This window comes from Zeus faber (assembly GCF_960531495.2).
Source record: "Zeus faber genome assembly, chromosome: 14".
NCBI classification, from domain to species: domain Eukaryota; kingdom Metazoa; phylum Chordata; class Actinopteri; order Zeiformes; family Zeidae; genus Zeus; species Zeus faber.
The window spans coordinates 5,977,094-6,003,383 of record NC_137200.1 but is presented as its reverse complement, the minus strand read 5'-3'; the positions used below and the strand labels follow the sequence as shown (position 1 = coordinate 6,003,383).

Here is a 26,290-nt window from a genome sequence, read left to right as displayed (position 1 = left end):
ATCCATGAATCGACCAATACATTTCCTGGTTCAAATACAATTGGTATTTAATCAGTCCTCTACATCATGCTGTTCACGTTTTAACATCATGAGACAAAGACGACACCTAACAATTGATCAACAGTACCTTGCCATTGCGAGGCTTCAAACAGGATGTTCTCAGAGGGAAGTGGCCACTGAGCTTAGAGTGTCACAGAGTGTAATCAGCAGGTTGTAACAGAGATACAGAGACTGGAAGAGTCACAGAAAGGCATAGAAGTGGACGTCCTTTGGCCACATCCCACACTGATGACCGCTTAAGGGAGGTGAGAGGCACCCAAGTGTCACATCAGACCATTCAAAACCATTTACATCAGCGTGTTCTACGTGCTAGACGACCTGCAAGGGTCCCTGACCACACCACCAGGCACAGGCATCATCGTCTTGCATGGGCCAGGGAGCGTTGACGCTGGACGAGGGACCAGTGGCCTCAGTGCTGTTCTCTGATGAAAGTCGATTCACATTGAGCAGAAATGATGCCGCCAACGATGTTGGAGACGTCAAGGAGAGCGCTATGTATCAGCCACTGTTGTCACCAGACGAGCCTTTGGTGGTGGTGGTGTTACAGTGTGGACAGGTGTGTCTAGTCAATACAGAACTGCCCTACACTTGGTGAATGGTACAGTGACAAGTACATACTACCTGAATAACATCATTAATCCCGTCATTGTGCCCCTGCATGAACAACACAGGCCTCATTTCATCTTCAAGGACGACAATGCTCCAGCTCATGGAGGTCGCATCATTAGGGAACGGCTGCTGGAGACTGGGGCACCTCAAATGGAGTGGCCTGCACTTTCTCCAGACCTGAATCCCATAGAAAACCTATGGGATCAGCTGAGTCGCCGTGTAGAGGCTCGTAACTCTGTGCCCCAGAACCTCAATGACCTGAGGGCCGCCCTTCAAGAAGAGTGGGGGGCCAGGCCTCAGCAGACAATAAGTCGACTTGTGAACAGCATGAGACATCGTTGTCAAGCTGTAATTGATGCTCAAGGCCACATGACAAGTTATTTAGACATTGACATTTTTTGTTGTGGTATAGCCACAACAAAATGGCTAGATGGCAAAAAAAAAATGGCAAAAGCCAACATCGCTGTTTGGCTTTTGTTTCAATAGATTGTTTGAGATGAGGAAATCGCCATTGCATGCTTCTACTTAAATGCCCTACTTTCATAATATATCACTGTAGCGTGAATTTTTTACATTTTCCATAAATGTCACCCGAAAGCCAAATATCCTGAACTTTTTGTGAGTAGTGTATATTTCCTTTGAAATTCTTCACTTTGTATCCATTTCAGCACAGTATTCATTGTTCCAGATTCTTCACGAGTGACTCATCACGTTCCAAGTTATGACTGACGTGTCAAATTTGAAGGAAACTGAACGGGATGCACAAATACACACACACCTAATGTTCGGTTTCAGCAGGTGAAAGCAGCCCCTGTGTCTTGGAGGCAGGAACCAGGATTGAGGATTGAGTCCAATGACAGCTGCAGTGCTCAGAGCAATAAACTGTGACAGACGACAGAGACACAGCTACGGCCACGCATGCACAAAAGGGGATGTGATGAGGACTCCTCCTCTCACAGTCTAGGCCTGTGTCGTTATAACACCAATGCATGATAGGAGACGAGATATGGTCTTGGATTTTGGTTATTGAAATGTTGTGACATAGTTCAATGATGAAACACATTGTAGAAACAGTTCTTCCAAATGACAACTTCACTCATCCCTAGTTTACATTGGCTCAAATGGAAACTTTGAAAGTTTAGCGAAGCCTTTGGTCAAGAGAAAAAAAAAAAAAAAACTGAAGAAAGGTCCAAACCGGACTGGCACACAAATTTCCATGGTGATGGAGACCAACAGTAAAGAGCGGAAACCGCACACGCACGCATGCACACACGCAAACATCTTTTTCCCAGTTCAATATTTGGCTGAGCCATATGACTCACATATTCGTACCGATACACAGACGAGAGAGGAGTTTGCCAGAAGTCAATGTTACAAACAGAAAACCCAAAAACACTCAACACCCAAAATGACGTTGTCTGTTGGCCCTCATCCCTGTTCCTCACTACCACAACAACTTCACTTCTCTTGGGGCTAAAAACAGTGGAACTCCCAGGACGAGAGCAACAGCAACTCGTCACGTATTTAGGCCTGATGTACAACTCACATTACAGTACATTAAAAAATAAACTTGATATGAGGGCTGGGTACTGGGCGGGATCTCACTATTTGATTTAGATATGATATCAGTGTAATCCGATACTAATGAAATGGCTCACGATATAATTTTATTTTATTTTTTTTAATCAATGAATTGCTCAAATTACAGTCTGGCAGTTTGAAGCTATGGATCCTCATGCACTTGTTGCATTTCTTCATCACCATCGATGAAGCCATGCATCTTACACTAATCCCTTTGGTGATGACGGTAACAAAAACAAAAGTCAATAAAGGAGTGATGCCTCCTGCCACCACCGGCACACCCGAGGCCATCCTGCTCATTACCATTTCAATCACACTATTAGGTTTGGCAACGCACTGGCGTGCACTAGATGCCTCCAACAGAGAGAAATGTGCATGTCAATCATCACCTTCGTTTGAGCCCAAACAAACAAACTCTTAAGCTCTCACATTCAATAAATGTAAAGCATCAGATCGGCAATCTGTATCGGCTGAAACATAAGATCTGAATCCGTTATTAGCCTTTAGCATCCCTATTTCAAAACAGAAAGAAAGGAAACCCAGAAGAAAGCAGAGAACCGAGCGGCAGCAGCACTGACCAGGAAAGCAGTAGGAGCTCCAGCCAGTAGGTTTCCTTTGGAGGGAAATTGTATCCAGCATATTATCCGCACAGAGAGAAGCCTGGCCGCCCAGTGTTACATCCACAGACTGAAGCTCAGCGGTGTTCACAGACTCACACACTTCCACAAAAGCTGCTTCAAGTTCTTTTTTGGGGTTGTTGTTTCTGAAAGTTTGACCGTTGACTTAGGAGTCTATGGCGGCTCCCGTACTGTTCTGGGCTGTTCTGTCCTGCCTGTACGTCCACTGGCTCCAGGCTGTGTGTGTGCGTGTGTGTTGCCTGCTCATTTCCTGCCTGGATGTGATTCTGGGAACACATGGCCAGCCAGTACTATGTCCTGCCAGGGCTTCTGCATTCCACACATGCATGTGCACGTGAAAGCGTGTGCGCACACACACACACACACACACACCCACAGACACCCGATTAGCTCCATGCATGACCCTCTCCCTGCCCCCCTGTGGCTAAATATCCTCTGACACACACACACACACACACACACACACACACACACACACACACACACACACACACACACACACACACACACACACACACACACACACACACACACACACACACACACACACACACACACTCCAGTCAGAGTGATAAGGTGACAGGACAGCTTGATGTGAGTTATGTAATGTCAGAATGTCAGATTCATCACACCCCTTCTCGCTGTGTACCACACCCTCATTTCAATGTGTGTGTGTGTGTGTGTGTTAGTGTGTGTGCGTGTGTGTGAGTGTTACGTACCAACACCTTGCCAGGTACATGCTGGCTCCCTCCTTGACGAACACAGACCCAGAGAGCAGGATGTACCAACAGGTAGCCAGGCTGTCTGGGCTGAAACACACACACATACACAAGTTATGCAGAAATCAATGGGGAAAATTTTTAAAAGTTATTCAATTATTATTAGGGTTCTAGCCTTGAGCGCTATTGTAATTGTACAGCAGCCCCTTTTAAATCCTATTGTAAAGAAGAAAAAGAACCACAAATTCTCTGAACTTTGAAGCCTAAAAATATCAACTTCTGCATCACACACAATTGATCTCTTGTTTGAACAGGGCTCTCACAAAGACCTCGTGGTCGAATTTCAACAAAATCGATCCACATACGGAGCCGATAACAGCAGAAAAAATAAGAAAATAAATAAAATTTGAAAAGATCGATTAAGACTGAGGTGCCAGTACGCCAGTCCAAAAAATGTTGAACCTGGTTAAAACAACCTGAAACACATTCTTCAGTGTAAGCTAGAAACACGGTTGAGGTGTAGTTTAAACTGCCATGTAACAAGGATCTCCTGGTTTCAATTTTATCTAAATATATCCACATACAGAGCAGATATTAGTGAAAAACCGAACAAATCTGATCCGAAATATTAATTATTTCTAGTTATGACACATCACACGTGTCGTTCCAAACTGAACAAGATGAGATTTACAGTGAGACGCTTTATGATGTCATCATATTATTTACTATAAATGTACAAATTCCGATTGAGAACGTTCAGTTGGACAGTGTCCATTGAGCAGCTTGGAATGGGTCCCTGTGTAATCTTTAGAAATGACCAAACTACTGATTAACATGTATATTTATATAGCATCTACCTGGAAGATGTCAGTCGATCTGTTCGATTGATATTTTAAATCCTGTCCACATTACTTCACCGGATTAATGAAAAAATGGATAAGAAATAAACCTTGAAATGTCGACCCCTCGAAAAAACTGTAAGGTAAGACTCAATGAGGGGTTCAAAATCCAAGATGGCGTCGGAAAAATACAAGCCATGCAATGGTAATTACCCACAGAAATATGACTGAATCTCTAAGACAATAAAGAAGCCGTTGTCTAAAATTGCAGTCGTTCAGATCAGTCACAATATTGAAAAAAAAAAAAAAAGTACTGAAGAAACGAGACGAGCGACCAGGAGACGACTGACTGGTGGGAGCCCATGCGGCGTTCACGTAAACTCGTAAAATTATGCTGCGTTTCATTGAACGCGGGAAACTGTAAAACGCACCCAGCACAACTAATCGGGACCCTGGGAGACCAGACATTTTATATTAGTTGATAGTGTCAATAAAAAACAAAAACAACTCTAAACTGTAATTACTGTGCATTGTGTGAAAGAAAAAGAGATTACATTACATTTAAATACAGACGGTTCCAAAGCAAATCTCAGAATCAAACAGTACAAATCAACTGGAAATAGAAATATAATTTTTTTTAAAAACCTAAGAGACATATTTTTTTCCCCACTCTGATTTAAGATTAAAGTAGATGTGAGAAGAGAAGTGATTAACGTCCATTACATTCTCGTTGGAGAAGCTGATTGCTTTATCTCCGCTTATGTGTGTACGAGTACACAACGTCGATCTGCATCAGCAGGTGCTGTGGGTAACGTGGAGGAGAATGTAGTAGGGGATAGTGTGAGAGTGTGTGTGTGTGTGTATGTGTGTGTATTTGACGGGAAATTCAACCACTGAGGGTCTAATGTGAATCTAGTGAGCGTGCTAATAAATCTGGAATGCATGACGTTCCACTCACTCCATTCCATCCTGTCCCTGTCCTCCCTCTTCCCCCCTCCCCTGCTCTCTTTCTCTCTCCCCCCCCTTCATTCCTTTCTCTCCGTCTCACCTTTTCCTTTAGTGCACTCATCCCTCCTCTCCCCCCGCATCCATTCATTCATCCTTTATCTGCCTCCATCCCTCCCTCTCTCTGGCTCCGCACTTTCCCACTCCCCTCCTCCATCCGTTATCCTCTGCTCTCCTTTTTCCCCTCCCCTACCTTCCCTCTGTCCTCTCATCCCTCTTTAAATATCCCTGAATTAATGTCCACTAAACCAGGGGTTACTCAGCGGCCCCTTTAAACAAACCTGATTCAATCTGAGACCCCGAATTTGACACTGACACTTTTAGGACGTAAAATATATTAGAACATAGTGTCGCAGATTTTTTTTAGATTTTTTTTTTTTTTAATTGATATTCAAACTTACTCTCTCTTTTGAACTAATATTTGACTATTGAGGAAACATGCCTCGTCCAAGATCTTCTGCAACCCTCTTTTAGGGTCTGGCATCCCAGGTTGGGAACCACCAAAGAATCTAAAGAATCTTAATTGTGTTTCCTGTCATCCTTCCATCTCTTCCCAAGCTCCTGCCCACCGCTCTTTACATGTTCCTCATTCATAACACACGATGTTGTAGGACCAAAGAGTTCACTGTGGTGAACCTGAATCAGATTTTATAGTGGAGATTTGAAGTAAACAGCCATGTTAACACTGTAGGAGGGTGAAGGGAAGAAGTGAAAAGAAGAACCGCTGTTCCTGTTCAGATCGGAGGTGTGCGAACATCTACTTACAAGAACAGGATGTGGTTGGCTTCGTGCCTTTCGTACCTGGCCGAGGTACACATCGACCTGAGAGTGAGAGAGTAGAAGAGAGTGAGAATATAGAAAATGCACAATCAAACAAAGAGTACAGATACAGTTTGAAAAACTAAAGATGATAAGAACTTTGTGTGATGGAGGGAGGAATTAAACTGAAGGTAATGCTCCAGCTCTCATTTCTACACTAAGTATTGATTCTAATGCTCTTAATGCGAGTTGCCACTGGGTAAGCTCAATATGACATGTATTAAATACAGCCAGGCTTTTGGGGGACCTCATACAGGCAGGTGTGTGTGGGCCTTTCCAAATCATGTCCAAGCAATGTAATTTACCACAGGACTCCCCCCATCAACAAAGTTGTAGGAACATGCAAAGAAAGGAACATTTACGTAATTGTAATATTTCCAGTTTCTTTTAGACATTTGCAAGTGTTGTTGTGTTAAGCTTAAAAATGAATACACTGCGTGTGTCAGGGATGGTATCCCGGTTTTGGGGCCACGGTAACGGGACGGTTTCGGTTTCTTTATATTTTAGAAAAAATAAAGAAATAAAAGTTAAAAAGTTCATGTGATTGGAGGGGAGGTGTCCAGGATAGTGGGTAATTGGCCCAGGTGTCTAGGGGGTGGGTCCCCGGCAGGGAACCAGAGTGTGGAAGGAGAGTAGAGCGGGAAGAGAGGCGAGCGTTTAGGGCGAGTGGAAGCGAGTGTCTGAAGAGGAGTTCGTCATAAAGAGGGACACCGACTTCTCAGGGGTTATTTTCCGACTGAACACCTTGACTGATTGCACTTTTTACAAAAACTTTCCGATGTAGTTTGATCGCGTTTTTCTATTGAAAAGCCTCACGTAGCCACACACAGTTGAAAATAAAATAGAACTCTGACGCAAAAATAGAGTGTGAAAAGACTGAACGATATATTACTGAATTGTGAGCGGTCGTACTACAAACACCGGATCGGAATCGGAGCGTCAGTGGTGAAATAATCTCAGCAAACAGCCCGGAGTTTGGGATAAAAGGCTGTTTTGAGAATAAGCACCTGGAGAAAAAGGCGTCTTCAGGGAGACCTTCAGGAAATGGTCTCCCTGAAGATAAACCCCACCCCCCTCCCCTGGCGTTGCGCCCGCGATGTCGCACGGCGAGACACGGGCGCAACGTCCCAAGTAACGGGCCAAGCAGGGAGCACCGGAGAGCGGGGACAGCCGGGACAGCGGCGCTTTGAGGTAAGCAACTAGAGACACAGCACTGAGTTCAGCACAACTTTTAAACATGGAAGTTTCTCCAATGTAAAGGTTTATATATTATTACACAGTTAATGCGATTGGTTGTGGTTTCAGCACCTTCAGCGGATATGCCACCAGCATCTCAGATCAGGGAGAACTGCATTTTTAAAATGTATTTATTTTATTTTTTCACAATTTTGAAACCTAATTTTATATACTTGCCGATTTTTTTATTTATCATTCAAATCTGGTTGGGTGGTTAATAACACATTTTTTTGTGGTGTGACAAACTCAGAACACAATTTTTATTATATGTCACTTAATTACTGTACATTTTTCAAATAGCTGTTGTCCGGTCTCTGCGGTAGAAACGCAGGTCACTGAGCATTTCCTGTCAATTTCACAACAGCTTTGAACTCTGGAGGAGCTTAAATGCAGGCCAGCATTAGTAAACAAGCTCTAGAAAGGCAGAGCGTGGGTGAACAAATGCACATCTGGGCGGCAGTTCCTTGGCATAGTGTTTTCATATTGAAAGATCCCAGTTCATCTTTAGAGGCCCGGCGTACCTGAGCTGATGTTCCCTGAGGTGAGAGAGGACGTCCATGTGGTACAAATGGCAGTAGATGCTGTGGAGGTCCTGCAGGAGAAGAACAAAATAAAAAAGTATTAAAAAAAAAACTAAAAAAACCTGTATTATAAAGGTTGGACCTCACTTAATCATAGATACGATTGAATTAGATTCAACTGATTGTTTATTGCACAGAGTAAAAGTACTGAGGCAATGAAATGCATTTCTCTGCATTTACCCATCCTAGTAACTGACGTACCTAGGAGCAGTGGGCTGCCATGTAGCGGCGCCCAGGGAGCAGTTAGGGCGTTAAGTGTCTTGCTCAAGGACACATCAGCACGCTACCAGGAGGAGCCGGGGATCCAACTGGCAGCCTTCCGATCACTAGATGACCCACTCTACCTCCTGAGCCACTGCCCCCATAAGAATTGCCTATGTATATGATAAGTATACGATAAGTACGCAGATACACAAACACACACACACACACACACAATGTGGGCTGTGAATAACTTACTGTAGCAGCCACTTAAGAAAAACATGCACTGTTCTATATATTTAAAACATGAATGTCACAAGATAAGGCATATCGGCATGGCTACATTTCAAACGTTGTCACAGGTCCCAGGATTCGCTTATAAGGACAAGTCTAGAAAGTGTGTAGACCTTCCCCACAAAAGCTCTTTGATCCAGGCAACACTTGGGACTGCACTGAAGGTGCTTTATCAAGTAAACACCCGACACCAGACAGGCAGACATAGCACATGTACTACACCGGCTGGATAGATACATAAATCATCAATCACACACACATTAAAATAGCAGCCTATCGAGGCCAGCTGTCATAACACTGAGAGGCTGACGGAGTGTGAGGAGCGTGTGATCTGAGTGTCTCCGTGGGAGCATATGGTGGGAGCCCAAAGAGAGGAGCTGTGGCGCCCCCCGGGAAACTAGCCTCAACAGGTGGACCCCACACACACACACAAATCCAATGCCAGGAGACACGTGCCTGTGAACACACTGTCATTAATGTCAATAAAAAAAATAAAAACCAAGAGAAACAGCCATGAGCCACTTGCCACAGTGGCCCAAACCTCAACATGTCAACAAAGTGTGACTTCAAACACCTGCTTTGGGACACTTACCCTCCAGATCAGGGGCCCCAAATGTATGGAGCTAATACCTAATCCATCAGAAATAAAAAATAAAAAATAAATAAATGGTAATTTGCTGTTACGATCCAGCTGCACAAGTCACTGATCATTCAACAGATCGTACAGGTCCCCTAGCAGCCCGGGGCCCCTCGGCCATCTTTAATGTTGAACCCTGACCTGGCCGTGCACCACCACGACCCATAGTTTGAAGACTGCTGATGGCAGCAGCCTGAAGCTCGAGGGCACACCAACTAGGAAGCATGGAAATAAACTTTATTAGCATACAATATTCATCTGCCAGCTGACTGTATCTGTGTGCCTGGCAGGTGGACTCCTGTGTAGTGGAAACTGTGGTGAGAAAACCAACCGGGCATTGGCTTCAGTGAACTGCGTTAGTGAGCATAGAAAACTGCTGAAACAAGCACTGCTGTCATGCTGCTGGGCGTGCGTGCGGTATGTGCGTGCGGGGTGTGTGTGTGTGTGTGTGTGTGTGTGTGTGTGTGTGTGTGTGTGTGTGTGTGTTGAGAGAATAGAGAGGTCAGGCCCAAATCAGACACTATGAAATAAATAGTACAATAAAATGTATTTTTTAGCTGCTGTTTACCCTCACCCGTGGACCCAGGTGTGAGATAATAAACCAAAGAAAAATGGCCTGCAGACAGTTCACCTCTACACAAACACACACAACCTCCTGTTTAGCCCTCTACAACCCTCACACAACTTATGCGGCTACGTACCCCACACACACTCACTCACGCACACACTCACGCACACGCACACGCACACGCACGGAGCTGTCCCCACATTGAGGTATTGATTTCTGTAAAGCAGGTCATCAATAGGCCCAGACAGACTGATAGCCAGGATGTCCAGGGATGGGGAGGGGGGATAACTTCATCACCACACCACCCACAGTCTCTCTCTGAGCTTCTCGCCAACACACACACTCTGTTTCTCTCTTTTCTTTATATAATGTTTATCTTATTCATATTTCATTGAGCAGCGGGACCAAGTTTGAGAGCCGCGTCCATTTATCGACAGATAAATAACTTCATGTTGTCATGGGATATCGCTGTCCGTCTTCCGGCGGTATCGCATTGTCGTGAAACCGAGACGACGTCATCTCTTGAGACACATTTTTGTGGTCTTGAATTAATCATGTGAGGACGGGACTCAAAATATGTCAGGTCTTAAATTGGGATTCCAAAAAAATAGGTGAGGCCTTATATTACAATATAGTAGGGCTGCACGATATTGTAAAAAACTGACGCCACAATCACAATACAAATAGCTCAAATGTCATGATATAATTATTGTTGTTGACGGGGGGGGGGGGCAGTGACGGACACAGTGTTCCCATTACGCACAGCAGTTTTTTTGGGGGGGTTAAATTCAATTACAATAAATACATCTACAATAAAAAGTACTTTTAATGCCGGATCAGGGAGAACAGAGCGCAAGTTGCACGTGGGCGGCCGAGAAACGTACGTGTGGAAAGGATCTCCCAATAACAGGATAGAACAGATAGACGTTCACAAAATGCACAGGGATAACATTTCAATGGGGAATTATAAATAAGGGGAATCATAAATACATTTTTAAGTGTGTGAATTGTCTGCGTCCGGACACAGATGCAAACTTGGCTCTCCCTGCATTCCCATCCCCGTTCCTCCAAATAAAATAACTAAAAACAGTGTGGGGACGGGGCACGGAGGAACGGAACACGACTCATTTACTCGTTGACATTATTTTCTGAGCATAACGCACGGAGCGGGGGAGATCGGGCATAGAGTCATGGAGAAAGTGTTCCCATTACGCACGGTTTTGTTCCACACGCATTTGCTTCGTTCCATAAGCAGACATAAAATAAATTAACCTACATGTAAAATAAAAAACACACTATTTTGGCGCACCGCTCGCGGGCAACCCATCGCTGGCGCAGGCATCATTAGTGCACATAGTCGTCATCGTTTTTCCCTTATTAGTTCTTATCATTGTCCAGCGCTAGTCACATATTGACTATAGCCCATAATGAGCCCACACCCTCATTTAATCACAGAAGAGATAAGACGATGTTGATAACACTTCAAACTTTGAAATTCAGCGACATAGAGCAGAAGGGTTTTTTTTATAGTTACAAAAGAACGGTTTTACTGTAGCACAAATAAGACAAAAACTAAAAACAGCCTCATTCAAATGTACTGCTGGCAATGCCGATATCAGCCTACTCGATGCCAAGTGTATTCACCCTTTTCCACAAAGACACGGCGATTAAATTAGATCAATAAAGTTGAACTCTGAACTTTTGCAAAGCCGTCTCTTCATCTTGTTGTCAACGCCTGGTGTTGATACTGATGCTTTGAGACATTCAGGCTGTCCCCTACCAAGTCTACTAGGAAAAACAAAAGCCAGATTCAGCCCTCCAAACTATGTCCTTTGTGTGATTAGCCACCACGCACACATGCCAAGCATTGTTGTCTCCATAACCTCCTTCAGGAGGAAGGGGTGGGAGGGTGGAGGGTGGTGGAGAGGCGTACTCCCCAGTGACCTTCAACCTTTGGCCTGCTCTCTTGCGGTGGCGGCCCGGTGACCTCATCTGCGATAAGGATGTCGGCGCCCCGGGAGGGCCGTACATTTGCTCATCACCAGATGCTCCGAGAGACTTGTATCATTTATATTCAGAGGAGGTGAGGAGAGAAAAACCCAAAATGCTAAATTCACTTAGAACCGAGACACATGGGATTGAATAAGGGGATTTTAAAGAACTTATATTGCTTACAGTGAAGCACTGTCCATGGTGTTGGATTTGTAGGTCGCTAAAAGACTGTTTAACTCCTAAATTCTGAAAATTCATAACAACGCTTTGATTACATGGAGTGACCTGAAGCTGATTATGATGCAGTGTTTATTATACGTTACTGACGCCACTGTTATAAGAACAATATATTTGTCAAATAAGAATTCATGCAGCTAAATGAATGACCTTGTGAGCCCTGTAGAAGTGGTTTTCATGTTTCTACTTGAACTGAGGCTGAGGTTCTACTGGCACTTTTAAAGGGAAAACCCAGGCTTCATGAAGCCTTTCTGCATAATCTAACAAAAACAAGCGCAAAAGGTTTTTACTTTAACGTCACTTGATTTCACATTTTAAATAAGCTTACTTTTTGTAAATATCAAATTTTCTGTAAATATATTGTATATAATTTTTTACCTACCGTCACCCTATATTACAATTTTTACATGACCATCTAGACCAAACTAGTACATACATTCATTTTATTATTTATTTTATTGTGTATTATATACTTACTGCATTACGTTTTAGGAATCCGTTAGTTTCAGTTAGTTAGTCAAGTAGAAATTAGGTAGCTATTGCTATAGTTTTCAGTCTAGAACATATTGTGCATAATCACCGTGTGTGTTGCATTGACATTTCACTGCATATATGTATGGAAGTATGTACAGTATATGTATGTGACAAATAAAGCCCATGAATCTTGAATACTTTGCATAGACTACTTTCCCCTCATGTCATCTCTCAAACACAGCTCTCACAACTTTAATGATGATGACATTTCAGCGACAGAACCTTGACCTGTGATATGGACAATCTAACATGGCGCTAATATGGTGCCAAACAGGAGTAGTGCATGTTTGGGCGCAGATCTAATCAACAATCCTCTGGTTGTTTTGTTGGAACAGTCTGCGTCGCCGTCAAATCTACAGTGTTGCCGCCCCCTACTGGTGCAATCAGTGTCTCTCCCACTTTGGCCCTTGAGTTTTTACATGAACCCCATTGCTTCCGCAAAGAATCACACCTTATTTTTCGTCACTCAAATTGGCCAGTACTTAAACATTCCGAGCTTGGACGAAACTCGGAGATTCTGTTTGATGTCGCAATTCCTGCCTCAGGCAACATCGGCTCAATCGATCCGACGCAGACGCCCTTGATTACAACCTGACAAATTTTGATGGTGAGAGAGCGTGTTTTCCCAGAAACAAGGACGAAACATTGCTAATCAAGGGCCGGTACAACGTCATCCCTATTGTGTAGTTTCATCATCCGGGACTTGTGTGTTGCATCATTTTGGGGTGATCTTCTTGTACTATCAGAGCTAATAGCTATACCGAGAAAAGTGAAACCCAATTTTTATATATTAGGTCCAGGAGTCACGACCCATCGAGACACCAGAGGTCCAGACCACGAAGATCTCTCAGCACATCAACATTCAGGCCCCTGGTTTCCTTTACTGTGAATGTTTTTAATTCAATAGCGGATATTTTCAATCTGAGGCATTTTACAGTGGCACGGGCTAATGTTTCATGTTAAGTGAAGCCAGCCCTGCGTCAGGATCACAATGCGCGTGACTCAGGCAGGAAATTGACATTTGTTGATGTACGGCCCACAAAAATATGCAATTACTCAAACATAAACAAGCCGTTCTGTGGCAGCACTGAGTTAGCCCTATTCGTACAAAAAAGGCGCTGTTCGCAGCGCACACCCAAGACTCCCACTCCCACCTGCACCCACCCAACATTTCCTTGGCCTTGGCCTTCACAGACAGGCCTTTAATGAGAAATTCAGTTTTTGTTGGAGACACCCACTACTTGGAGAAAAAAAAAAAAAAAAAAAGTTAAGTGAGATCGAACTTTGGCCTTCATTATTGTGTTGGTACTTGGGACTTGACTCCTTAACCCTTATGAGGCCCTATATATAGACATATATAAATATTTCCCTGGAGTGGGCTTTTTTTAAATACTGGAAGGGAAAAAGAAATAAATAAAATTGTCTGGAGTTCATCTTTTCCAGGGCACTTTGAGTCTCTCTGGCGGTGGGTTTGTATGCTGTTCAATCGACTCGCGGCCCACAGCCGCCTACGGCAGAATGCACTGGATTCCAGACCGGTTTGTCAGCGTGACAGAGAGCATATTGTGGATGGAAGCTACAACACATCTATTCAGGGCCGCAGAACAAACAGCTAGGCTAACATCCTGCGTGCACGGCCGCGCTTTAACATTTGCACAGGGTACTGACTCCCTAAACCTCTGTGTCAACATTGTTCAGAAAGATAGCATGACCAAGCGAGCCGGAAGCCACAAACAAAACACCAATAATCACAAATCAAAATATCTCTCATAAGGCAACAACCTACACAGTCAAATAACGCTTGACTGAAGTTTGCAAATAGAAGTTTGCTGATACATCTCTTCTAAACTCGCATTAACCAATGCAAACCCCTACGATGCTGCTTGACACTTGCAGATGTTTGATGATGACAATCTTCTGTGCTTGTTAGGAACACGAAAAAAAGGCCACCCTGGAATCAGCATTGCATTACGCTTATATATGTAGCTGTAGATTGCACAGGGCAGCGATTCAGCACAGCAGGAAACGACTGTCAACCCAACCCACTACTTACAAAATGAAACCCCTAATCATGAAATGACATCATAAAACAAAGCAATAATAAAAAGCCAGCTACACGATCTCCATTTGTAAGAGTGGGTGGGATATAAATATACAGCATGTCAAGGGCCATGGACAATGTGGTTGTTCTAGATAAATAAAAATTAAAAAAATAAAAAACGTTGAGGATGGCAAGACTTGGCACATGTTTGAGCATGTTTGATGCTGTCCATAAGTTTGGTTCCTCTCTCAGAATCAAACTGAAAACGATATGCAGAGTTTGCGCTGTGTGAAAATGAGGAGCTTAGTTTATCTGTAGTATATCCAACTCCGACTTGGTAAAGAAGCTCAAGTAAAATACGTTAATACTTTGCCCACAAGGTCAGAGGAAAAAGTTGAACGTCAGGATATAACAATCCGTACTTCTTTAGAATTTGTTTTGCCAAGGACGGCAACATCTCCAACCTAACCAATATCTATCCCATTCAGAAAGTATATTATGTTCAAAATATATAGCATCTATGTATTATTAAAAAAAAACAGGAAATTCTGCAAAAGAACATAATTATTAAAAAAATCCAAAACATCGTGTTCAAGACATTGTAAGCCCCATATTGACTTCATTGTATCGCCTCAGCGCTACTTAGTAAACATAGAAATTAAACGCTTTGGTTTTCCGTACTGTAAAAACCTGCCACTAAAACCACTTTAATGGCTGGGACCTGAGGGGCTACAGAGGTCAGCTCTGATGCAGTATAATGGATCCAGACAGGATCACACGCGCACGCACACGCACACACACACACACACACACACACACACACACACACACACATACACACACACACACACACACACACATACGCACACTCCTAAACGTCCCTGCTAATCCCCTGCTCCGGCGTGCGCTCAGACCTTCATCACCGACTGCTTCAGGCCTCGGGGTTTGAGTGCACCTGCTGCACTTCAGGCTTAAATCTCCACAACTCTTTTTTTTTTTTTTTGCCGCTCAGCACCACAAGTCTTTCCAGGCAGGAACTAGTGATAAAGTGGAAGGAGATAAAGTGGACACAAGAGATGGGATTTGAGTCTGTTTGTGTCAGTTGTTTGTGTGCTTTCTGTATTTAGGGCTGGCCATTTTATTGTTATAATTTCGGTACTGTGATATGAGACGTTATGAGAGGAATTTGGTTATCCTAAAATCCTAATAGTTAAATGTTGTCTTTAAGGCTGCATTACAGTAAATAATACACTTTTATGAACTTTGTAGACTGACTGTTCAAATCAATGCCCCCACCTGCTTGATCAGAATATTCACTTGCTTCTTCTGTGTAAATATCTAATGAAAGCAGCAACAGTCGACAAGGCGACAAAACCAGTCATTCTAAGAGAAAATAGAAGCATTATGGGATAAGCGCAGAGAAAACACAGAGCTCTACGCTGCGTCAGAACCATCATGCCTACTCAGTTCCTGTCTGACTTTGTAAAACTTTCCTTAACCTTCAGCCTTCTCGGTCAGCAAAATCCTCTTTTCCTCTGTTGCTCGTCTGGCCTCTGAATGAGACATCGACCGGCGTGTTTTGTTTTCTGTAGAAACCTTGAGTTTTTTGGTTTTTTTAACTCTTTCAAACTCTCCGGACTTAGTCGCCGCTTACTTTGTCAGCAGAAATGTCCCTTCATACTGGAATGAGACTCTGATGAGTCTACACTAGGTTTTCCCTCTGTTAATACCTTAGTAAGCAGCGACTCTTTCTTCATCGTATCCTCTTCCTCACCACCTGCTGCCCCCAGCGCTTTAGCCACAGTCATTCCCAGAACATCCACTCCTGCCCATCTTGTCCCTGTCAACTGTACAGCCTTTCCCAGCCATCAGCAACCACAAGCATGTCTGCAATACTGCCATTGAGAGTATTCTCATTAATTACAATACCAGGAAATTAGACATTAAATCAAATTTGTTTTGTCCAATGTCTCCTCTCTTATCGACTGATTCTCTTCGTGCTTGTACACCGGAGACAGAGCCGTTCTCTATCCCACACCCACACCAACTGTACTGATTTAGGGAAAAACACACAACATACTCTATATCCAAGTTATACACATGAGAAACAGTGAGGATGAATGTTAAATTATGAATGAATTATTGCACAAAATCTTCTCACAATGTTTATTCTGACATAAAACAAACAGACTGTACACATCCTTGCAAACAGCCATCCCACTCGTTGACTACATGGGCACAAGGACCAAAATGAGCCCACAATGCATCACATAAGCTGCCATCTCTCCATCAGTCTGCTGCCAAGGCAAACAGCCACAAACATGCACACATACACACAAGAAATACACACTACTGTGGAAAATCTGACATGAAGTAACCTAGAGAAGCCAGCGTTGAAGGCATGGGAAGTTTCGAGAGAGAGAGAGAGAGAGAGAGAGAGAGAGAGAGAGAGAAGTGAAAATGGCAAAAAGTCACTTATAGAAACAAGAAGATCAATGTAAAACAGGAATTTCCACCACAATACATCAGTTTCCCAGTCTTTTCTCATGGGCATAGTGATTGAACTTTGCTATACATAAAAAAAACGAGTGCTAGTGTATATATAATGCACAACCTGTCTGGTGTCACACGGTGCAGAGGTAGGTGAAATGGCCTCAAACCATGTCATACATGCTCTTTTATCCTCTCACTATTCTTACAATCTATTTTCATCCTCAGTGCTATTTGTTCTGAACTAAATAAATGAAAGTAGGCCTAACCACTGCTTTCACACAGTGCAAATGTACGAAAACAAAACAAAGTCAACTGTTTATGAAGGACAAAAAAGACAGTCGTTGACGTTTTCCCCACAGTTGATCTCAATAGTTTGAGTAGCTGAACGATGTTTCCAGCTACTTTGCTGTTGATCATATACCTTGATCTACCGTGTTGTTCTGAAATCCAAGAGGAGGCTAAACTCGCCTCGCTCGCTTCCTCCCAAACACCCAACTCGCTCCAGCTCTTTTACTCACAATTGCTCTCACTCTCTCTCACACATTATTTCTTCTCAGTCTCTCTGTCTCTTTCTGTCTCCCAGGTTTAATGGTAGTGGCTGCAACAGTACGGGTGGCATATGTGTTTTCAAAGAACCAGATGTTGGAGCAAGGAGGCCACAGAACCGGGCCGCAGGCTTACACATACAACTGGTTCCTGCCAAGGTACGAGGCTGGGGCGCTCGGCTTACAAACCCCCGCAGACGGGATCGTGTGCGCTTGCTAACACGCTGACGTGCACACAGGCCTACACAAGGTGTACACAAGCATGAACCAACATTGTGGCTTAAATTTCAGGTTGATGCCTGTGATGCTGCAACAGGCAGCTCTCTGCTCTTTTTCACTTCCTTCCAACTCAGAGTCCAAAAAAAAAAAAAAAAAAAAAAAAAAATGTCATTCAAAATCCTTTGCATCGTAAATAACAGAAGATGTGAGATTGGATATGGAGATCAAAGTAGATGCTTTCACAGATGGTCTCGCTAAATTCTGCACAGCTTTGGGGTTACTTTGGTTTGGTTTGGGTTTTATGTCTAATTTAGACCCTCTGGATGGCCCTCTGGATGAGGGAAAAGTGAACTGTAAGGTTTCCCTGGTCGTTTTTCCTGGCAGGCCTCTGCAAAGTAAAGCCAAAATGGGATTCACATGCAGGCTTCATAATTCTATGACAAATGGAAATAAAAATGCAGCACTCATCTCTTCAAAGCCTTGGCATTAAAAAAAAAAAAGCATAAATGGAGACTAAGACTGAATAGCCGCTGTTTAAGTTGTGTGAGAATGATACGGCATGTCAAGGGATTAAAAGGCAGTTTATAAGCAGCTAAGTCCGGCATATGCCCCCGCTCAGGCTAGGCTTCATACTGCATAGTGCAAGAACACAAATGCAGCATGTCTGAATGACACATACACATGTTGTAGCTTTTTTTGTTCAGAAAATATATATCCAGCCATCCCCCCAGCCATCTGCATGACCAGCTTATTTTTCTTTCACGAGGTCATAGAGTCCCTCTCAGCTCACTACGGTGGTAATGCAGGGAAACACCCTGAATGGCACGTCAGCCGCCGCAGTTAGACACAAATTCACTATTCACACCTAGAGGCAATCCGGGGTCTCAAATTTGCCTAAACTGTATGTCTTTGGACGGAGGAGGGTAGCGGGGCCATCCACTAAAACTAGAACATGATCCTCAAAAAGACAAAAGACCAGAATGGCACCCAAGCTTGTTGTGCTGTGTGGATATAGAGCTCCCCAATGCCGCATGTGCTGCAACTAACCTCTCCTCTTTCTTCTTCTAAAAAAAAAAAAACAACACTCCAAACACACAAAAGTGTGTTAGCTTGCACCATTAAACACAAACACAGGCACGGACACAAAAATACACGTTCAATTCATTATTTTACTATTCAGTTTTATGGGTATACATGATCCAAAGTAATTTCCAGCAAAACTGGATCAGAATGAATAGGACTAAACGAGAAATGGCTGTTTGTCACTTACTAAACCCTAGATTCCTGAACTTTCTCATACCGCAGCCAAATTGGGAAATGCAAGGGTTTTTTTTTGCTTTTTGCTCTTAAATCTCATCTTGGAAGCCAGGCTGTTTTAAACAAGGATTGTGGTTAGGACCACCCCACGTGAAAGGCAGACAATATTTTAGCAAAAGAAGAAGTTTAACATGATACGATCAATCACACAATCTTTCAATCTTAACAATATAAAAGGTAGGTATGACATGGTATTTAGGTCAAAGTTACACTCTATATTCAATATTTACTTTCTTTTTGTCCATCAAAATAGTGAAAACATTCTTCTCCAACGGACTGGGGGCACAAGGCTGAGGGACACTTTGAATGGAATGCTAGTCCATTGCAAGGGCCCACACATCGTCCACTCCAGTCCCCTCCACACACATTTTGAGGCCTGGAACAAGCGTTGACAAAGGAAACATTGGTCTTGAGGGTGTAAAACTGTAGCTGGGAGCTGCCTTGTCGGCTTTGGGAAGGAGCATGATCTGGTCCAGCGTTTCCGTTATCCGGTAATTGCCGGTTTTTGACTGGGAAAATCTGTTCAAGTCCGACATGTTCAGATCTCCCCGGTCATAATGTCCGGTGAAAATTATTCCCTACGAGCACAATTTTAATTAGTGCTGGCCAATAAAACGACAATGATAATTATCGCCATATTTTTTTTATGTTGAAATAAAATAAACTATCATTTCGATAAAAAATTCCGCAGATCTGGTCATTTCTGCGCTCGGCGAGTTGGGACAGAAAGCCAACTAGTTTGGACGATCTGCAGCTGACCTTTCACTTCTGACCAATCATGTTTGTCGATAGTGAAATAAGCCCCGCCCCCTCCCTCATGGACAGGTTGCATTTGGAAACACAGTACAAATGCAAGTTCTAGATGCTGCGGAGACAGAGCCGCAGCATCTAGAACTCTGAGGAGAAGCAGGAAGATGATGTGTCATTTGGACACATACATCCATAGTTTGGAGTTTTCTTTGGATATCTGAGTCCAGAGCCAAAGCAGACGGTAAATATTCCTTGGGTAAAATATGACGACGCGACATTCGCGATTGTATGCGGCTTACCAGGCTTGGCGATGAGTCGGGTGACCCGATAGGACGCTTCAACTGCTTTTGCATTCTCGGCGCCCATACATGACGTTTCGATGACTTTCTCCTTGCCCTGATACTCCTTAAGTTTATCACTGAAAGATTAAAGCAGCCTAGCAGGTGACGGCACAGTTTACATGGCTGTGTTTGACATGTGGATGATGTACCGATGGCCTCTTTCCTTTTAAGTGTGCCTGATGCTAGCCAACCATCCATTTTGATTATCACCTCAAGTTCAAAAATGTACAGGTGCACAGCGATCGTGGTCCGGCTTGGACGTAGTACGCCCTAACATAAGTTCCTATCTCTCAGTGGTGATGCATTTTTGAAGGTTTAAAAGACAAAATACCACAAAATGATATTTTTTTATATTTAAAAATGTTTTTGTCATTGAGATATATATCTATCTATCTATTTATCTATATTAATTTTTTTTCCCCCTCGTCCTCTCAATAAAATCCATGTTTTTTGCCCATGGCAAAAAACATGGATGGCTTAGGTCCATAGGTCGGGAATCGCTGCACTAGACTGTGGTGTAATCCGTGACAGCAGAAGTCTTTAACTATTTAAAACTTCTTGGCCACCAAACTCTAGAAATCTTAGTGACTGAAATCCGGGGGTGGGCGGAAGGAAGGAGCGGAGAAATGGGGCATGGCTCTCCACCATCAGGGCGGATGCAGAGGCGTGTCCAGGTCTGTGTCTGGACACGGACAATTCACACATATAAAAATATATTTATGATTCCCCTTACTTATAATTCCACAATGAAATGTTACGAAAAACTGAAAAATGGAACGAAAAACGACTGCTCAACTTGAAAAATCTCAGTCGACTGACGGGTTTTCAACTGATCATTTGACTGGTCAACTTTCATGGGGCAGCCCTAGTAAGGTCTTTGAAGAACTACTGGAAAATTAGAACATTGTGTAATTATTAAAAACGTTAGGCTGGGAGCTTTCATCAAGACAGAAGTGTGTACTGTATCTCCACTAATACTAGTACCCGATTTAATTTTTACACACAAACCTACGTAAAGCCCTCCCTCAAATCTTGCGGCCTTGGGAGTAAAGGTTGGGGCACAGATAGAACAAAGCCTGGCACCGGAAATTGGTTTGCATGTTCGGTACAACAAGTAATTCAATAATCTAGACTAATAGCCTAGATGTAAACAACCACAAATGGCAATTTCACAGGAAACAATTAAAGGTAAAGTAACAAAACTGCAACCTAAGAGTCTAATGTTGTGTCCAATTGTGTGCAATTACACACCATTACATTACAAGGAGGTGCTCTCAAACTGGATTGCCATTACTCAAGTACCTGTGAGTTCAGATAATTACAGAAAGGAATTTGCTGTGGAGTTTTTTTGCTCTTCCAGACTTGTAAAAACAGGACATAATGCACATTTGTATGAGCCAAAACTCATACATGCTGTTGGTAATGCCATAAATCACAAACATCCCGCCAGTAAAACTAACCCTGTTCCAAGGGGGCTTTATATAAAACAGAAAGCTAGAAACTAGTCGAAAAAATTGAGACTGCCATCTACCACCGTGGATGAGAAAAGAACTGAAGAATTAGTTCACTTCCAATCGTCTAAAACACAGGTGGAACAACTAACACCTATCACAGGTCAAAGTCAAACAAGGGAGCATGAAGTGAACCACAGCAAGGATCTAAAAATTGAACTGGACCTGAAGTATAATGAAAAAATAATAATTATAAAAAAAGGGAGGGGGGAGGGGTTCTCTCTAACCACTAGGTCACCTTGCTAAGCCACAACACTCAAGCACACACAAGTGCTTACGCACGGACACACCCACACACACCCCGTTGCAGTTTTACTTGTGTGTAGAGCAATGATAAGAATGGAAATGCAATCTTAGATCTGGCCTGATAGCAGAGGTGTGTCCAAGACACACTGTCCATGAAATAATTCCCACTGTACAGAGAATAACGCAATAAAAAAATATATACAGTATATATTTTGTGTGAATATTCTGAGAAAGCATGAGAGAAAATAAAGATTCAAAATTCTCTTAGTATGAGTGAACGAGAAACAAATGAGAAGAAGAGGCGGGAAGTTCAGGTAAACCAGCATTCAAATGCCCAGCATTCCAGAGGTGAGCGCCGTGCATTCCTATCAAACTTATCCAACAGAGGAGTTGACTGGCCAGGCAAACGACAAAGTGAGTGAGTGAGTGACTTCATTCTACAAACAGTACAGTAGTGTCTTTCAAGGTCTATCCCTGGATCTCATGCAATGCCAATTCTCATCAGTGGATCTATCTTATACCGTTTTTAAAACCCGGGTCAACCCGCTAAAAATAGGCGATTGACACCGTTCCCATTGCCAGGAGAAATGTCATTTTTTTCACATTTGACATTGCAAACACGTCGGAAGAGGGGCGTGTCATGGTTCCAGCGTTATTGGCAACAAAACAGTATAGGAGACAGCAACTTAAACAAACACCGACATAAAATTGTAAAATTTGAAAAAAATAAAATAAAAGGATTTCGAGCCCTTCAAAAAAAAAACAAAAAAAAAAACACTACAGTAGAAGCAGCATGGAGCATAGGCAGCACGGATACTCCATGCGGCGGCGGGGAGCAGGGATCGGCAGGGAGCGCTGGGGTTCTCCGCTGTGCTCCCCACCGTGCCATCCCCACACTCACAACATTTCCCCAAGTACAGGTGTGGCTGCTCGAACCACACCACCCCGACACCACATAGCACTTGAAAATTGGAGATTTGGGGCACTTAGTAGGATTGTGTCTCCACTAGAATTCCCCTAGACTTTCGCAATGGCGGTCGAAGAATTGGTCAAGATTTCCATCCCAGTAGAGCACACACTACATGATTTAGCAAGGACTGCGATCAAAGGGATCACACATCTTGGGATTTGAGTACACACTATCGGAGCCAAGACTTAAGACTTGAGATAATAAATGAACCGGACATTCTCAGAGTCCCAGAGCACAACATCATAAGGAGAAGAAATGTCTTATTGAGTCTGTTGAATTCTGTCCGGGACACAAACACTCCTGCAAAATTCCTTTGGTGTGATTCTCAACCTTAGTCATATCAATGACCCTCAATTTGATAAGCATTAGGCCACGGACCCCCATTGATAGAATATTGCCTCTGGGATCTTGATGTTATAATAGTGCTATAACAGTGAAACTATAATCGAACATTATTGTATATTTTATAATGTTGTTCACGTCTTGTAAATGAAATATTGGTGAAGTTTGACGAATAACAACCCACTGGAACTTCTTGAAGGACCACTGGGTGTCCCTGGACCCCACATTGAGAACGACTGCCATGGGACTACATAATTTGTGCTACAGTCTATTTTATGGGGTCAACACTAATAATAATGATAATAATAAAAACAATAATAATCAAAACCCCCCCATTTTATTTATTTATTTAACTTTTTTTTTTTTTTAATCAGCCATCTCTGTGGAAATCCCATATTACGCGATTAGTCAACTTAGACTTTAATGACGCTGGATATGTTTTGTTTGCACAGCCGCACAAAACCTGAGCTGCCACAAAACTCTTTCCACTTTAACATGTCCCGACTGGATTGGCTATTTGACTCAGAGCGATTAAACATTTCCTGCCACAGAGCAAGGAGTCACTGAATCTGGGCGAGGTGAGCTTATGCAAATGATGCCTCAAGAATGACTGGCTGCGATCTAGAATCTAGGTTTGGCCTGTGGTTAAATCTGATGCTGTTGTTTCTTATGGTGATTTTGTTTCTCCCAGAGAGGAACTTCGGCAAAATGTAATGTTAGACACTTTGCACTTTTGTTCAAATTCTTTGGCCGTTTCAGGACCCAGATGATACAAACAAAGAGACATTTGTAAAAAGAGTAAAAATAATAATAATAACAATATTAAAATACATAGGGCCTTCATGAGGCGTCATTGGTCAATGCATTTCTGAAAGAGTACATGAGAGGGTGAAGGCTTGGGCAATATTCAAATTTTTATATCGGGATGGGGTGGTAGAAAAAAATTCTCATATAACAATTATTAAAAAAAACTCATAGGCCGACATGTTGCTATGGTGATGTACAAAGACTGCAATAAAATATATTAAAACAAAATTATTTTGTGTCCTATTATATATAACAATTTTAGTCTCCCCTCTCCACTCCAGTTTAAGAACACAGTAAACTGCACTTACACCGTTTCAATTCTTGGATTTTATTTGGCAGATAAAAAAATAAAAAATAAACATTTTTTTTAAAAGAAAGTCTGTCATCCATGTCATTCGTGATCGATGGAGTCGAACGCCGTTGATGGGAGTCCATCTCCGATAGACGATTTACTCGTAAATCGGCCCAAGCCTAGGGTATTATATACTGTGAAAATATTGCATAATGCGTCGGCAAATATCTCGACACTTGGCCCAAGCTGGAAGGCTGTCGTGTAGTTGAAAGCAATCAGTTTTGCCCAGGTTTCATCGCTGAGTTACGGCAGAAAGTGCGAGCAGGGAATGTTGTCAGAACAAGCCCAGTGAGCTGTCGAACATGTGTCATGTTTTCCCAGTAGGTAGATCTGATCAGCTATCAGCCTATTGACAGTATGCGATGTAAGAAATAGTTTGGCATGTAGTCATTCAAAAAATGTGCACACACATCCCATAAACAGTCACAAGATGACAAAATACTGAATGGGAAGTCAGAGTGAGTTTGTATATGTGTGTGTGTGTGTGTGTGTGTGTGTGTGTGTGTGTGTGCGTGTGTGTGTGTGTGTGTATCATTTTGCCAGATGTCCCAATCCTGGTGTGTTGAGGCCACGCTAAATGTAATCCTATTCAAGAACTTTTAAACTGTAGTATGACAGTTGGACAGGTAAGAGTTTGGTACATCTACAACAGGTAAATGTAACAGGTAAGTATGAAGGCAAGTATTAGGTTCAGAGATAGGCTTACGGTTTAAGACAAACATCAGAGTTGTTGACTCTAAGGCAAAAGAAGTTAAACTAATTTTGATTAAAATAAATACGTACATGGATAAATAAAATCGGCTTTTTTTTCCATATTAAAATTGAGACCTCATAAGTAAATCACAGATTTTAAGGTCTAACATTTGTAAAGTAAATTTAATACATTCCAAGACCTGTTAAGGACCTGCAGACACCCAGTCTTAACAATATCTACCTATATCATATATATCATGTGCAGCTGTAAACTGGGGGGGGGGGTCAGGCACAGGAGCTGACAACGCAGCCCAAATAAATACATCAGCAAGCACTGTACATGTGCGCAAAAACCAGCCAATGCAAAACCGTGCATTTGTGCAGGCACACAGAAGCACACAATGTTAATGTTAACGGACACGGAAACAGGGCATGTAGGAGAGATGGTCCAGATTCTATATTCGACAAAGGCAAATCTCCATTTGGCCGTAAAAGTCACTGCAGACTCCAGAGACAGTATGACTGCACAGTGACCTTGCCCTGTCCTTGAGATTTGTTTTTGGTAGCATGAGCGAAAACAAAGAAGCAGCTAACAACTTTAAAAACACAAAAATAGAAGAAGGCAAATGCTGTATTCCCTGTGTACTGCTGCACCGTCACACTGCAGGATGGAATGCCTCAGACCAGTCTCTGAGGCCTTACCGGCTGAAACCCAATACCAGGACTGGACCGGTTATTTCATAACCAGGCAATTATTATTTTATCAACGGGCACCAACACACACGCAAAAAAGACGTGAGCCAGTAAGTTTAGTCGAGCATGCGACACTAAAACCTCTCGGTTACATAGTGCCAAATTAGCTGCCAGAAGAACATTATTAACAAAACGGCCATCAAACTGACTTATTCAAACAATAATAACAGTTGTGAAATAGTATAAAAAAATGTATAATCAAGAATTTTAAATTTCTTTTAAACTCTACTTAAAATCAGTTGCTAAAGTCAAAACATACTTGACAAAAACAATTGTAACCAACCTTCCCTCTACAGTGCTCTATATAAGTCAGACTTACGGTTTTGCAAGCTTGTGAAAGACACTTTAATAAGATTGTTG

At 42.6% G+C, this 26,290-nt stretch overlaps 1 protein-coding gene across 1 annotated transcript in view; it reads right to left on the bottom strand.

Moving 5' to 3' along the window:
• The window catches only part of rapgef6 (Rap guanine nucleotide exchange factor (GEF) 6), a 142,756-nt gene that overhangs the window by 98,348 nt on the left and 18,118 nt on the right, over window positions 1-26,290 (bottom strand). Inside the window, 3 exon segments of the mRNA XM_080014441.1 lie at window positions 3,608-3,697; window positions 6,217-6,273; window positions 8,028-8,098. Of these exon segments, the coding sequence (XP_079870567.1) occupies window positions 3,608-3,697; window positions 6,217-6,273; window positions 8,028-8,098 (218 nt within the window).